Raw genomic sequence first — 16,805 nt, forward strand, 5'->3', positions numbered from 1 at the left:
ATCTTCTGCCCGATGCCCCGACTCTCCCCATGCACGGAGTGACCACCGCTCTGTTCACGGAGCGGTGGTCACTCCGTGCATGGGGAGAGCCGGGGCACCGGGCACGAGATTGTGGGGGATTTCAGCAGTTGGAACCCCCCACGATCGGACACTCATAATAAATCCTAATTCAGAACAGAATTTTTTTGCTAATGCTGCCTACATTTCCCATGAATAATCTGGATTAGCAGAGAGAGGGGATGGGGTCTCATCACTGCAACTCACTTAATGAGACCAATCTAGTCACCTGGCCAGACTCCAACCACCAGAAGCCTAAACTGCTAAGACTTATACGTTGGCTGGAGTCCGTTCAGACCTGAAGTTTTGATGTCTTTTCTTATTCATGGAGCTTTATTTAGAGAAATATTTCCTTTAAGAGAAAGTGATTTGTCCTATAATCACAGTTAAGGTGTTTGTTACGCCGAGCGCTCCGGGTCCCCGCTCCTCCCCGGAGCGCTCGCTACACTTCCCTCACTGCAGCGCCCCGGTCGGTTCCACGGACCCGGGGCGCTGCGTTACCACCTCCGGCCGGGATGCGATCCGCGATGCGGGTAGCGCCCGCTCGCGATGCGCACCCCGGCTCCCGTACCTGACTCGCTCCCCGTCAGTTCTGTCCCGGCGCGCGCGGCCCCGCTCCCTAGGGCGCGCGCGCGCCGGGTCTTTGCGATTTAAAGGGCCACTGCACCGCTGATTGGTGCAGTGGTTCCAATTAGTGTTTACACCTGTGCACTTCCCTATATCACCTCACTTCCCCTTCACTCCCTCGCCGGATCTTGTTGCCCTAGTGCCAGTGAAAGCGTTCCTTGTGTGTTCCTTGCCTGTGATTCCAGACCTTCTGCCGTTGCCCCTGACTACGATCCTTGCTGCCTGCCCCGACCTTCTGCTACGTCCGACCTTGCTTCTGTCTACTCCCTTGTACCGCGCCTATCTTCAGCAGCCAGAGAGGTTGAGCCGTTGCTAGGGGATACGACCTGGTCACTACCGCCGCAGCAAGACCATCCCGCTTTGCGGCGGGCTCTGGTGAAAACCAGTAGTGACTTAGAACCGATCCTCTAGCACGGTCCACGCCAATCCCTCTCTGGCACAGAGGATCCACCACCTGCCAGCCGGCATCGTGACAGTAGATCCGGCCATGGATCCCGCTGAAGTTCCTCTGCCAGTTGTCGCTGACCTCACCACGGTGGTCGCCCAGCAGTCACAACAGATTGCGCAACAAGGCCAACAGCTGTCTCAACTGACTGTTATGCTACAACAGTTACTACCACAGCTCCAGCAATCATCTCCTCCGCCAGCTCCTGTACCTCCTCTGCAGCGTGTGGCCGCTTCTGGAATACGACTATCCTTGCCGGATAAATTTGATGGGGACTCTAAGTTTTGCCGTGGCTTTCTTTCCCAATGTTCATTACACTTGGAGATGATGTCGGACCAGTTCCCCACTGAAAGGTCTAAGGTGGCTTTCGTAGTCAGCCTGCTGTCTGGAAAAGCCCTGGCTTGGGCCACACCGCTCTGGGACCGCAATGACCCCGTCACTGCCTCTGTACACTCCTTCTTCTCGGAAATTCGAAGTGTCTTTGAGGAACCTGCCCGAGCCTCTTCTGCTGAGACTGCCCTGTTGAACCTGGTCCAGGGTAATTCTTCCGTTGGCGAGTATGCCGTACAGTTCCGTACCCTTGCTTCAGAACTATCCTGGAATAATGAGGCACTCTGCGCGACCTTTAAAAAAGGCCTATCCAGCAACATTAAAGATGTTCTGGCCGCACGAGAAATCCCTGCTAACCTACATGAACTCATCCATCTTGCCACTCGCATTGACATGCGTTTTTCCGAACGGCGTCAGGAGCTCCGCCAGGATATGGACTCTGTTCGCACGAGGCGTTTCTTCTCCCCGGCTCCTCTCTCCTCTGGTCCCCTGCAACCTGTTCCTGTGCCTCCCGCCGTGGAGGCTATGCAGGTCGACCGGTCTCGCCTGACACCCCAAGAGAGGACACGACGCCGCATGGAGAATCTCTGCCTGTACTGTGCTAGTACCGAACACTTCCTGAAGGATTGTCCTATCCGTCCTCCCAGCCTGGAAAGACGTCCGCTGACTCCGCACAAAGGTGAGACAGTCCTTGATGTCTACTCTGCTTCTCCACGTCTTACGGTGCCTGTGCGGATGTCTGCCTCTGCCTTCTCCTTCTCTGCTGTGGCCTTCTTGGACTCTGGATCTGCAGGAAATTTTATCTTGGCCTCTCTCGTCAACAGGTTCAACATCCCGGTGACCAGTCTCGCCAGACCCCTCTACATCAATTGTGTAAACAATGAAAGATTGGACTGTACTATACGTTTCCGCACGGAGCCCCTTCTAATGCGCATCGGATCTCATCACGAGAGGATTGAACTGTTGGTCCTCCCCAATTGCACTTCTGAAATCCTTCTTGGACTTCCCTGGCTTCAACTCCATTCCCCAATCCTGGATTGGTCCACTGGGGAGATCAAGAGTTGGGGGCCCTCTTGTTCCAAGGACTGCTTAAAACCGGTTCCCAGTAAACCTTGCCGTGTCCCTGTGCTTCCTCATGTAACCGGTCTCCCTAAGGCCTATATGGACTTTGCGGACGTTTTTTGCAAAAAACAAGCTGAGACTCTACCTCCTCACAGGCCTTATGATTGTCCCATTGACCTCCTCCCGGGCACTACTCCACCCCGGGGCAGAATCTATCCTCTGTCCGTCCCAGAGACTCTTGCCATGTCGGAATACGTCCAAGAAAATTTAAAAAAGGGCTTTATCCGTAAATCCTCCTCTCCTGCCGGAGCCGGATTTTTCTTTGTGTCCAAAAAAGATGGCTCTCTACGTCCTTGCATTGACTACCGCGGTCTTAATAAAATCACGGTTAAGAACCGCTACCCCCTACCCCTCATCTCTGAACTCTTTGATCGTCTCCAAGGTGCCCATATTTTTACCAAACTGGACTTAAGAGGTGCTTATAATCTCATCCGCATCAGAGAGGGGGATGAATGGAAAACGGCATTTAACACCAGAGATGGACACTTTGAGTATCTGGTCATGCCCTTTGGTCTATGCAACGCCCCTGCCGTCTTCCAAGACTTTGTTAATGAAATTTTTCGTGATCTCCTATACTCCTGTGTTGTTGTATATCTGGACGATATCCTGATTTTTTCTGCCAATCTTGAAGAACACCGCCAGCATGTCCGTATGGTTCTTCAGAGACTTCGTGATAATCAACTCTATGCCAAAATAGAGAAATGTCTGTTTGAATGCCAATCTCTTCCTTTTCTAGGATACTTGGTCTCTGGCCAGGGACTACAAATGGACCCAGATAAACTCTCTGCCGTCTTGGATTGGCCACGCCCCTCCGGACTCCGTGCCATCCAACGTTTTTTGGGGTTCGCCAATTATTACAGGCAATTTATTCCACATTTTTCTACCATTGTGGCTCCTATTGTGGCTTTAACAAAAAAAAATGCCGATCCCAAGTCTTGGCCTCCTCAAGCGGAAGACGCCTTTAAACGACTCAAGTCTGCCTTTTCTTCGGCTCCCGTGCTCTCCAGACCTGACCCATCTAAACCCTTCCTATTGGAGGTTGATGCCTCCTCAGTGGGAGCTGGAGCTGTCCTTCTACAAAAAAACTCTTCCGGGCATGCTGTTACTTGTGGTTTTTTTTCCAGGACCTTCTCTCCGGCGGAGAGGAACTACTCCATCGGGGATCGAGAGCTTCTAGCCATTAAATTAGCACTTGAGGAATGGAGGCATCTGCTGGAGGGATCAAGATTTCCAGTTATTATTTACACCGATCACAAGAACCTCTCCTACCTCCAGTCTGCCCAACGGCTGAATCCTCGTCAGGCCAGGTGGTCTCTGTTCTTTGCCCGATTTAATTTTGAAATTCACTTTCGGCCTGCTGATAAGAACATTAGGGCCGATGCTCTCTCTCGTTCCTCAGATGCCTCTGAAATTGAACTCTCTCCTCAACACATCATTCCTCCTGACTGCCTGATTTCCACTTCTCCAGCCTCCATCAGACAAACTCCTCCAGGAAAGACCTTTGTTTCTCCACGCCAACGCCTTGGGATCCTCAAATGGGGTCACTCCTCCCATCTCGCAGGTCATGCGGGCATTAAGAAATCTGTGCAACTCATCTCTCGCTTCTATTGGTGGCCGACTCTAGAGACTGATGTGGTGGACTTTGTGCGAGCCTGCACTATCTGTGCCCGGGATAAGACTCCTCGCCAGAAGCCCGCTGGTTTTCTTCATCCTTTGCCTGTCCCCGAACAGCCTTGGTCTCTGATTGGTATGGATTTTATTACTGACTTACCCCCATCCCATGGCAACACTGTTATTTGGGTGGTCGTTGATCGATTCTCCAAGATGGCACATTTCATCCCTCTTCCTGGTCTCCCTTCAGCGCCTCAGTTGGCTAAACAATTTTTTGTACACATTTTTCGTCTTCACGGGTTGCCTACACAGATCGTCTCGGATAGAGGCGTCCAATTTGTGTCTAAATTCTGGAGGGCTCTCTGTAAACAACTCAAGATTAAATTAAATTTTTCTTCTGCATACCATCCTCAATCCAATGGACAAGTAGAGAGAATTAACCAGATCTTGGGTGACTATTTACGACATTTTGTTTCCTCCCGCCAGGATGACTGGGCAGATCTTCTACCTTGGGCCGAATTCTCGTATAATTTCAGAATCTCTGAATCTTCCTCCAAATCTCCGTTTTTCGTGGTGTACGGCCGTCACCCTCTTCCCCCCCTCCCTACCCCCTTGCCCTCTGGTCTGCCCGCTGTGGATGAAATTTCTCGTGATCTTTCCACCATATGGAAAGAGACCCAAAATTCTCTCTTACAGGCTTCTTCTCGCATGAAGAGATTCGCAGATAAGAAAAGAAGAGCTCCTCCCATTTTTTCCCCTGGAGACAAGGTATGGCTCTCCGCTAAATATGTCCGTTTCCGTGTCCCGAGCTATAAGTTGGGACCACGCTATCTTGGTCCTTTTAAAGTTTTGTGTCAAATTAATCCTGTCTCTTACAAACTTCTTCTTCCTCCTTCTCTTCGTATCCCTAATGCCTTTCACGTCTCTCTTCTTAAACCTCTCATCCTCAACCGTTTTTCTCCTAGATCTGTTCCTCCCACTCCTGTTTCCGGCTCCTCGGACATCTTCTCTGTCAAAGAGATCTTGGCCTCTAAGAAGGTCAGAGGAAGAACTTTTTTTTTGGTGGATTGGGAGGGTTGTGGTCCAGAGGAGAGGTCCTGGGAACCTGAGGACAATATCCTGGACAAAAGTCTGATCCTCAGGTTCTCAGGCCCCAAGAAGAGGGGGAGACCCAAGGGGGGGGGTACTGTTACGCCGAGCGCTCCGGGTCCCCGCTCCTCCCCGGAGCGCTCGCTACACTTCCCTCACTGCAGCGCCCCGGTCGGTTCCACGGACCCGGGGCGCTGCGTTACCACCTCCGGCCGGGATGCGATCCGCGATGCGGGTAGCGCCCGCTCGCGATGCGCACCCCGGCTCCCGTACCTGACTCGCTCCCCGTCAGTTCTGTCCCGGCGCGCGCGGCCCCGCTCCCTAGGGCGCGCGCGCGCCGGGTCTTTGCGATTTAAAGGGCCACTGCACCGCTGATTGGTGCAGTGGTTCCAATTAGTGTTTACACCTGTGCACTTCCCTATATCACCTCACTTCCCCTTCACTCCCTCGCCGGATCTTGTTGCCCTAGTGCCAGTGAAAGCGTTCCTTGTGTGTTCCTTGCCTGTGATTCCAGACCTTCTGCCGTTGCCCCTGACTACGATCCTTGCTGCCTGCCCCGACCTTCTGCTACGTCCGACCTTGCTTCTGTCTACTCCCTTGTACCGCGCCTATCTTCAGCAGCCAGAGAGGTTGAGCCGTTGCTAGGGGATACGACCTGGTCACTACCGCCGCAGCAAGACCATCCCGCTTTGCGGCGGGCTCTGGTGAAAACCAGTAGTGACTTAGAACCGATCCTCTAGCACGGTCCACGCCAATCCCTCTCTGGCACAGAGGATCCACCACCTGCCAGCCGGCATCGTGACAGTGTTTTATGAAGATTTTAAATCTTTATGCTGGGTTCACCATGTTTTGGCCATGTTTTTGCTGCGATTTCCAAAATCTCTGTAAACATGACACATTGTTACCACACTTTGAGACACTGTGTTAAATATTTTTGCCACAATTTTGAGAAAATCAAACCTGCAAAAATGTAAACATGTAAACTCATCCTCAGGGGAAGTATATAACTACTATATATATCTCCTGATCCCATAGAGATAGAAGCAGTATACAGATAGAGCTGGAGGGGAGGTGTATAACTACTATATATCCTGATCCCATAGAGATAGCAGCAGTATACAGATAGAGCTGGAGGAGAGGTGTATAACTACTATATATATATATCCTGATCCCATAGAGATAGAAGCAGTATACAGATAGAGCTGGAGGGGAGGTGTATAACTACTATATATATATATATATATATATATATATATATATATCTCCTGATCCCATAGAGATAGAAGCAGTATACAGATAGAGCTGGAGGGGAAGTGTATAAACACTATATATCCTGATCCTATAGAGATAGAAGCAGCAGTATACAGACAGGTCTGGAGGGGGAGGTGTATAACTACTATATATTCTGATCCTATAGAGATAGACGCAGCAGTATAGAGATAGAGCTGGAGGGGAGGTGTATAACTACTATATATCCTGATCTCATAGAGATAGCAGCAGTATACAGATAGAGCTGGAGGGGAGGTGTATAACTACTATATATCCTGATCTCATAGAGATAGCAGCAGTATACAGATAGAGCTGGAGGGGAGGTGTATAACTACTATATTTCCTGATCTCATAGAGATAGCAGCAGTATACAGATAGAGCTGGAGGAGAGGTGTATAACTACTATATATCCTGATCCCATTGAGATAGCAGCAGTATACAGATAGAGCTGGGGGAAGTTGTATAACTACTAGATATCCTGATCCCATAGAGATATCAGCAGCAGTATACAGATAGAGCTGGAGGGGAGGTGTATAACTACTATATATCCTGATACCATAGAGATAGCAGCAGCAGTATACAGATAGAGCTGGAGGGGAGGTGTATAACTACTATATATCCTGATACCATAGAGATAGCAGCAGCAGTATACAGATAGAGCTGGAGGGGAGGTGTATAACTACTATATATCCTGATTCCTTAGAGATAGAGCTGAAAGTAGAGGGGTCTGGGAGCTAGCAGGAGGGAGAGGTGATGATGTCATCCTGCAGTTCACAGGAAGTCAGCTGATCCGAGACTGACCACTTCCTCTAAATGCTAATTTTCTGTGGTGATCACATAACCCAGTTACAGTAATAAAACCCATGGATGTAGCGGAGCTGGAATAAATCAGATGGCACTGTAGGACTAGTGATGGTGATCGTGCATGATACAGATGAAAAATACCCCCGGAGTGCTTCTTTAAAAAGAAAAAGAAAATCCCCATGGAGCCCAGTGCTGTGTATAAGATCTTACTCCTCCACACGACGTTCACTTACGTATCATTTCCCATCCTCGTCGCTTCTATTTCCTTAGACAATGATCTTGATTCTCGTTCTGTGAATTCTGTAATACACATAAACTACTGTAAATTGGATTTTTCCCACATGACCTGTGCCAGATTCCAGATTTTACGGATTTCGGTGAAATCAGTAAAATTATCAGAACTTTCTGGTGACTTACGTTTCTGCTTTACGCCCCGGACGGTCTTGGATGTGCCGATGTTACTCCAAGTCTGGTGGTAATTCTCAAAGGAGACCGCGGTGACTTTTCTAAATGAAGAAGGATTTGAAATATAAAACTGGGCTAAGGCCGGGTTCACACCACGTTTTTGCAATACTGTTCCTGTATCGGGTTTTTAATAAAAAAAAAAAAAAACTTATTCCTCAAAACCTGACTAAACTGTATCAAAACGTGTGTACAATTTTTTATCTGTATACGGTTCAAAACCGTATACGGTTTGAAAAATGATGTCCGGTTGCATCAGTTTTTTAAGAAAAAACTTTATACGTTTTTAGCTTTTCACTCCATTATGAATAAAGTTTCACTTATTTGATTGAAATTCCAAGAAAAAAAACTGTGCAAGGTCAAAAACCGTATGGTGAAAACCTGATGGAACCGTACGCACATACAATTCTGTACGCTTCCCATTGACTCCCATGTTAAAAAAAAAACAGAAAAAAACAGAAAAAAAAAGTAAAAAACCGTATGGTTTGAAAAACGGAGACAACCGTATACATTATGGTGCATACAGTTTTGAATGGGAAGTCTATGGGCACGGTTTTCTGTACGGTTGCATACGTTTTTTTTATTATTATTTTTTATTAAACCGTATAGCAAAATCGTGGTGTGAACCCACCCTAAGAGTGATGGAAAAATGGCGACCACCCTTGTGAAATACTGAGGGATCAAGACTGGGGTAAGAGTTATGAAAAAATGGCGAACACCCTTGCGATAAAAACTACAACTCCCAGCATGGCCAGACAGCCGAAGGCTGTCCGGGGTTGTAGTTTTGCGAACACCGTTGCGAAATACTGAGGGGTCAAAATTTGGGTAAGAGTTATGTAAAATTGGCAAACACCCTTGCGCAGACCTACAACTCCCAGCATGCCTGAACAGCCAAAGGCTGTCCGGGCATGCTGGAGGTTGTAGTTTTGCGAACACCCTTGTGAAATACTGAGGGGTTAAGACTGGGTTAAGAGTTATGGAAAAATGGCGAACACCCTTGCGCAAACCTACAACTCCCAGCATGCCTGAACAGCCTAAGGCTGTCCGGGCATGCTGGAGGTTGTAGTTTTGCGAACACCCTTGTGAAATACTGAGGGGTTAAGACTGGGTTAAGAGTTATGGAAAAATGGCGAACACCCTTGCGCAAAACTACAACTCCCAGCATGACCGAACAGCCTTCGGCTGTCCGGGCATGCTGGAGGTTGTAGTTTTGCAAACACCATTGTGAAATACAGAGGGGTCAAGACTGGGGTAAGAGTTGTGGAAAATGGTGTACACCCTTGCGCAAAACTACAACTCCCTGTCTGAACATGCTGGGGGTTGTAGTTTTGTGAACACCTTTGTGAAATTCTGAAAGGTCAAAACTGGGGTAAGAGTTATGGAAAATTGACGAACACCCTTGTGCAAAACTACAACTCCCAGCATGCCCAGACAGCCAAAGGCTGTCTGGGCATGCTGGGAGTTGTAGTTTTGCAACAGCTGGAGGGCCACAGTTTGAGACCATTGTTCTATATGGTGTTTATAGTAATTCAAGATATAACTCAGGATCAGTACAGGATAAGTAATGTAATGTATGTACACAGTGGCACACTGGTTGGGAAACACTTAAAACTGGAGTAAGAGTGATGGAAAAATGGCGAACACCCTTGCGCAAAACTACAACTCCCAGCATGCCCGAACAGCCAAAGGCTGTCTGTGCCTGCTAGTGGTTGTAGTTTTGCAAACACCCTTGTGACATACTGAGGGGTCAAAACTGGGGTAAGAGTTATGGAAAACTGTAGAACACCCTTGCAAAAACTACAACTCCCAGCATGCCCAGAAAGTCTGTCCAGGCATGCTGGGGGTTGTAGTTTTGCAAACACCCCTGTGAAACACAGAGGGGTCAAAACTGGGGTAAGAATTATGGAAAAAATAGGGAACACCCTTGCGCAAAGTAGCCTTCAGCTGTCCAGGCATGCTGGGAGTTCTAGTTTTGCAACAGCTGGAGGCCCCTAGTTGGGAAACACTTGTGATGAGCGGCATGGGCCATATTCAAATTTGCGATATTTCACGAATATATGGGCGAATATTCGTCCTATGTCCACGAAATTTGCATATTTGCTATGTTCATTCGCTTTTTTTCCCTTGCGAAAATCGTATTGAAATTCGTATAGTGCGCATGCGCGATTATATCTTTCAACTAACACTTTACCCTACACTAGAACTATCACTTTTTTACACAGTACACATCATTGTTGTGATGTGTACTGTGAGGAAAAAAAGTGAAAAAACAAATATTCGTCATTACGAATATATATAGCGCTATATTCTAAATACTCGCAAAATTGCAAAGTGCCGATATTCGCCATAAAAATTAGCATTTCGAATATTCGCGCTCAACACTAGGAAACACTGCAATAGGGAAATATGAGACATCATACAGTTTTTTCACTCATCAGCCATAAGATTTGGGGAAGATTTATGAAAATTTGCGCACAGAAAAAGTGGAGCAGTTGCCCATAGCAACCAATCAGATGGCTTCTTTCATTTTTTAGAAACGCCTATGTAAAATGAAAGATGGTATCGGATTGGTTGCTATGTTCCAGTCCTGATGCTCATTGTGGACACTTTCTGTGGTGGACAGGGGTCACATGGGTTCTGACTGGCCCGCAGGGCCCCCATACACAACAAGCTGCTTGATTTGACTCCGTTTATAATCATCAGGAAGTTTTTTTTCAGCAGTTTGCTTTACAGCAGCTCATCTGTGGGATCGGACCGGAGGGGCCCTCACCCCCACACACATCAATGAGGATTGGGCCCACAAGATCAGGTCCCTGGTGCGTCCTTACTTGGACACTTTTGGTCAGTACTAACCACTACATAAGAGGAACACCCCACAAGACCGGAGAGGACATGACCCAGTCAGCCACAAGACCGGAGAGGACATGACCCAGTCGGCCACAAGACCGGAGAGGACATGACCCAGTCGACCACAAGACCGGAGAGGACATGACCCAGTCGGCCACAAGAACGGAGAGGACATGACCCAGTCGGCCACAAGACCGGAGAGGTCATGACCCAGTCGGCCACAAGACCGGAGAGGACATGACCCAGTCGGCCACAAGACCGGAGAGGACATGACCCAGAAGGCCACAAGACCGGAGAGGACATGACCCAGAAGGCCACAAGACCGGAGAGGACATGACCCAGTCGGCCACAAGACCGGAGAGGACATGACCCAGTCGGCCACAAGACCGGAGAGGACATGACCCAGTCGGCCACAAGAACGGAGAGGACATGACCCAGTCGGCCACAAGACCGGAGAGGACATGACCCAGTCGGCCACAAGACCGGAGAGGAGATGACCCAGTCGGCCACAAGACCGGAGAGGACATGACCCAGTCGGCCACAAGAACGGAGAGGTCATGACCCAGTCGGCCACAAGACCGGAGAGGACATGACCCAGTTGGCCACAAGACCGGAGAGGACATGACCCAGAAGGCCACAAGACCGGAGAGGACATGACCCAGTCGGCCACAAGACCGGAGAGGACATGACCCAGTCGGCCACAAGACCGGAGAGGACATGACCCAGTCGGCCACAAGACCGGAGAGGACATGACCCAGTCGGCCACAAGACCGGAGAGGACATGACCCAGTCGGCCACAAGACCGGAGAGGACATGACCCAGTCGGCCACAAGACCGGAGAGGACATGACCCAGTCGGCCACAAGACCGGAGAGGACATGACCCAGTCGGCCACAAGACCGGAGAGGACATGACCCAGTCGGCCACAAGACCGGAGAGGACACAACCCAGTCGGCAACAAGACCGGAGAGGACATGACCCAGTCGGCCACAAGACCGGAGAGGACATGACCCAGTCGGCAACAAGACCGGAGAGGACATGACCCAGTCGGCCACAAGACAAGAGAGGACATGACCCAGTCGGCCACAAGACCAGAGAGGACATGACCCAGTCGGCCACAAGACCGGAGAGGACATGACCCAGTCAGCCACAAGATCAGAGAGGACATGACCCAGTCGGCCACAAGACCGGAGAGGACATGACCCAATCGGCCACAAGACCGGAGAGGACATGACCCAGTCGGCCACAAGACCGGAGAGGACATGACCCAGTCGGCCACAAGACCGGAGAGGACATGACCCAGTCGGCCACAAGACCGGAGAGGACATGACCCAGTCGGCCACAAGACCAGAGAGGACATGACCCAGTCGGCCACAAGACCAGAGAGGACATGACCCAGTCGGCCACAAGACCAGAGAGGACATGACCCAGTCGGCCACAAAACCAGAGAGGACATGACCCAGTCGGCCACAAGACCGGAGAGGACATGACCCAATTGGCCATACTGTCATCACAATTCGGCCCAGTTTTCCTGATTCCCACATAAATTTAAATAGGCAGTGTGGGTACTCAGCCACCAGGGGGCACTGTCAGAGAACTCTTGGGCACCTCCGGGCACATTGCTCATTGCAGTCAGGTTTTATATTTGTTTATTTGCCTTGTACTCCGGGAATGGATCCTAGAGCTTCTGGACCAGGAGACACCGCGCTCTGTGAGGATATATTCAATAGAAGAATTCAGACCAGGGATTTCCTGTAAACCAAGGAGATAATTCCTGCTCCTCCAGAACACAGAGCACAGAACACAGAGCACAGAACACAGAGCACATAACACAGAGCACAGAGCACAGAACACAGAACACCGAACACAGAGCACAGAACACAGAACACAGAACACAGAGCACATAACACAGAGCACAGAACACAGAGCACAGAACACAGAACACAGAGCACATAACACAGAACACAGAGCACAGAACACAGAACACAGAACACAGACCACATAACACAGAGCACAGAACACAGAGCACAGAACACAGAACACAGAACACTAAGCACAGAACAAAGAACACAGAACACTAAGCACAGAGCACAGAACAAAGAACACAGAACAAAGAACACAGAACACAGAGCACAGAACACAGAACACTAAGCACAGAACACAGAACACAGAGCACAGAACACAGAGCACAGAACACAGAACACAAAACGCAGAGCACAGAACACTGAGCACAGAGCACAGAACACAGAACACAGAGCACAGAACACTGAGCACAGAACACAGAGCACAGAACACAGAACAAAGAACACAGAACAAAGAACACAGAACAAAGAACACAGAGCACAGAACAAAGAACACAGAACAAAGAACACAGAACAAAGAACACAGAGCACAGAACACTAAGCACAGAGCACAGAACACTAAGCACAGAGCATAGAACACAGAGCACAGAACACAGAACAAAGAACACAGAGCACAGAACACTAAGCACAGAGCATAGAACACAGAGCACAGAACACTAAGCATAGAGCACAGAACAAAGAACACAGAACACTAAGCACAGAGCACAGAACACTAAGTAAGCACAGAGCACAGAACAAAGAACACAGAACACTAAGCACAGAGCACAGAACAAAGAACATAGAACACTAAGCACAGAACACAGAACAAAGAACACAGAACACAGAGCACAGAACACTAAGTAAGCACAGAGCACAGAACACAGAGCACAGAACACAGAGCGCAGAACAAAGAACAGAACACTAAGCACAGAGCACAGAACACAGAGCACAGAACACAGAACAAAGAACACAGAACACTAAGCACAGAACACAGAACAAATAACACAGAACACTAAGCACAGAACACAGAGCACAGAACACAGAACACTAAGCACAGAGCACAGAACAAAGAACACAGAACACAGAACAAAGAACAGAACACAAAGCACAGAGCACAGAACACAGAACAAAGAACACAGAGCACAGAACACAGAACACTGAGCACAGAACATAGAGCACAGAGCACAGAGCAGAGAACACAGAGCACAGAACACAGAGCACAGAACACTGAGCACAGAACACTGAGCACAGAACATAGAGCACAGAACATAGAGCACAGAACATAGAGCACAGAACACTGAGCAAAGAACACAGAACACAAAGCACAGAACACAGAGCACACCGCCATGTAAAGGGCTGCAAAGAAGAGCAGAGGCCTCCAAATTCCTAGCCCTGTTATGGATGTACTGTGGTTGGTTCTGTTATGGGTGCACTGTGACTGGTTCTGTTATGGGTGCACTGTGACTGGTTCTGTTATGGGTGCACTGTGACTGGTTCTGTTATGGGTGCACTGTGACTGGTTCTGTTATGGGTGCATTGTGGTTGGTTCTGCACTGTGACTGGTCCTGTTATGGGTGCACTGTGTTTGGTTCTGTTATGGGTGCACTGTGACTGGTCCTGTTATGGGTGCACTGTGACTGGTCCTGTTATGGGTGCACTGTGACTGGTCCTGTTATGGGTGCACTGTGACTGGTCCTGTTATGGGTGCACTGTGACTGGTTCTGTTATGGGTGCCCTGTGACTGGTTCTGTTATGGGTGCACTGTGACTGGTCCTGTTATGGGGGCACTGTGGTTGGTTCTGTTATGGGTGCACTCTGACTGGTCCTGTTATGGGTGCACTGTGACTGGTCCTGTTATGGGTGCACTGTGACTGGTCCTGTTATGGGTGCACTGTGACTGGTTCTGTTATGGGTGCACTGTGGTTGGTTCTGTTATGGGTGCACTGTGACTGGTTCTGTTATGGGTGCACTGTGACTGGTTCTGTTATGGGTGCACTGTGACTGGTTCTGTTATGAGTGCACTGTGACTGGTTCTGTTATGGGTGCACTGTGACTGGTTCTGTTATGGATGCACTGTGGTTGGTTCTGTTATGGGTGCACTGTGACTGGTTCTGTTTTGGGTGCACTGTGACTGGTTCTGTTATGGGTGCACTGTGACTGGTTCTGTTATGGGTGCACTGTGACTGGTTCTGTTATGGGTGCACTGTGGTTGGTTCTGCACTGTGACTGGTCCTGTTATGGGTGCACTGTGTTTGGTTCTGTTATGGGTGCACTGTGACTGGTCCTGTTATGGGTGCACTGTGACTGGTCCTGTTATGGGTGCACTGTGACTGGTCCTGTTATGGGTGCACTGTGACTGGTCCTGTTATGGGGGCACTGTGGTTGGTTCTGTTATGGGTGCACTGTGACTGGTCCTGTTATGGGTGCACTGTGACTGGTCCTGTTATGGGTGCACTGTGACTGGTCCTGTTATGGGTGCACTGTGACTGGTTCTGTTATGGGTGCACTGTGACTGGTCCTGTTATGGGTGCACTGTGACGGGTTCTGTTATGGGTGCACTGTGACTGGTTCTGTTATGGATGCACTGTGGTTGGTTCTGTTATGGGTGCACTGTGACTGGTTCTGTTATGGGTGCACTGTGGTTGGTTCTGTTATGGGTGCACTGTGACTGGTTCTGTTATGGGTGCACTGTGACTGGTTCTGTTATGGGTGCACTGTGACTGGTTCTGTTATGGGTGCACTGTGACTGGTTCTGTTATGGGTGCATTGTGGTTGGTTCTGCACTGTGACTGGTCCTGTTATGGGTGCACTGTGTTTGGTTCTGTTATGGGTGCACTGTGACTGGTCCTGTTATGGGTGCACTGTGACTGGTCCTGTTATGGGTGCACTGTGACTGGTCCTGTTATGGGTGCACTGTGACTGGTCCTGTTATGGGTGCACTGTGACTGGTTCTGTTATGGGTGCCCTGTGACTGGTTCTGTTATGGGTGCACTGTGACTGGTCCTGTTATGGGGGCACTGTGGTTGGTTCTGTTATGGGTGCACTCTGACTGGTCCTGTTATGGGTGCACTGTGACTGGTCCTGTTATGGGTGCACTGTGACTGGTCCTGTTATGGGTGCACTGTGACTGGTTCTGTTATGGGTGCACTGTGGTTGGTTCTGTTATGGGTGCACTGTGACTGGTTCTGTTATGGGTGCACTGTGACTGGTTCTGTTATGGGTGCACTGTGACTGGTTCTGTTATGAGTGCACTGTGACTGGTTCTGTTATGGGTGCACTGTGACTGGTTCTGTTATGGATGCACTGTGGTTGGTTCTGTTATGGGTGCACTGTGACTGGTTCTGTTTTGGGTGCACTGTGACTGGTTCTGTTATGGGTGCACTGTGACTGGTTCTGTTATGGGTGCACTGTGACTGGTTCTGTTATGGGTGCACTGTGGTTGGTTCTGCACTGTGACTGGTCCTGTTATGGGTGCACTGTGTTTGGTTCTGTTATGGGTGCACTGTGACTGGTCCTGTTATGGGTGCACTGTGACTGGTCCTGTTATGGGGGCACTGTGGTTGGTTCTGTTATGGGTGCACTGTGACTGGTCCTGTTATGGGTGCACTGTGACTGGTCCTGTTATGGGTGCACTGTGACTGGTCCTGTTATGGGTGCACTGTGACTGGTTCTGTTATGGGTGCACTGTGACTGGTCCTGTTATGGGTGCACTGTGACGGGTTCTGTTATGGGTGCACTGTGACTGGTTCTGTTATGGATGCACTGTGGTTGGTTCTGTTATGGGTGCACTGTGGTTGGTTCTGTTATGGGTGCACTGTGACTGGTCCTGTTATGGGGGCACTGTGGTTGGTTCTGTTATGGGTGCACTGTGACTGGTCCTGTTATGGGTGCACTGTGACTGGTTCTGTTATGGATGCACTGTGGTTGGTTCTGTTATGGGTGCACTGTGGTTGGTTCTGTTATGGGTGCACTCTGACTGGTCCTGTTATGGGTGCACTGTGACTGGTCCTGTTATGGGTGCACTGTGACTGGTCCTGTTATGGGTGCACTGTGACTGGTTCTGTTATGGGTGCACTGTGGTTGGTTCTGTTATGGGTGCACTGTGACTGGTTCTGTTATGGGTGCACTGTGACTGGTTCTGTTATGGGTGCACTGTGACTGGTTCTGTTATGAGTGCACTGTGACTGGTTCTGTTATGGGTGCACTGTGACTGGTTCTGTTATGGATGCACTGTGGTTGGTTCTGTTATGGGTGCACTGTGACTGGTTCTGTTTTGGGTGCACTGTGACTGGTTCTGTTATG

The 16,805-nt window shown here is 49.4% G+C and overlaps 1 protein-coding gene across 2 annotated transcripts in view; it reads right to left on the reverse strand.

Moving 5' to 3' along the window:
• The window catches only part of UBE2U (ubiquitin conjugating enzyme E2 U), a 56,108-nt gene that overhangs the window by 11,863 nt on the left and 27,440 nt on the right, over positions 1 to 16,805 (reverse strand). For both annotated transcript variants that reach the window (XM_056532858.1, XM_056532859.1), the window contains 2 exons: positions 7,772 to 7,860; positions 7,588 to 7,654 (listed from right to left, as the gene is read on the reverse strand). In XM_056532858.1, coding sequence (XP_056388833.1) covers positions 7,588 to 7,654; positions 7,772 to 7,860 — 156 coding nt within the window. The remainder of the gene's footprint in view (positions 1 to 7,587; positions 7,655 to 7,771; positions 7,861 to 16,805) is intronic.

Source organism: Hyla sarda, chromosome 7 (genome assembly GCF_029499605.1).
Source record: "Hyla sarda isolate aHylSar1 chromosome 7, aHylSar1.hap1, whole genome shotgun sequence".
Taxonomy (NCBI): Eukaryota; Metazoa; Chordata; class Amphibia; order Anura; family Hylidae; genus Hyla; species Hyla sarda.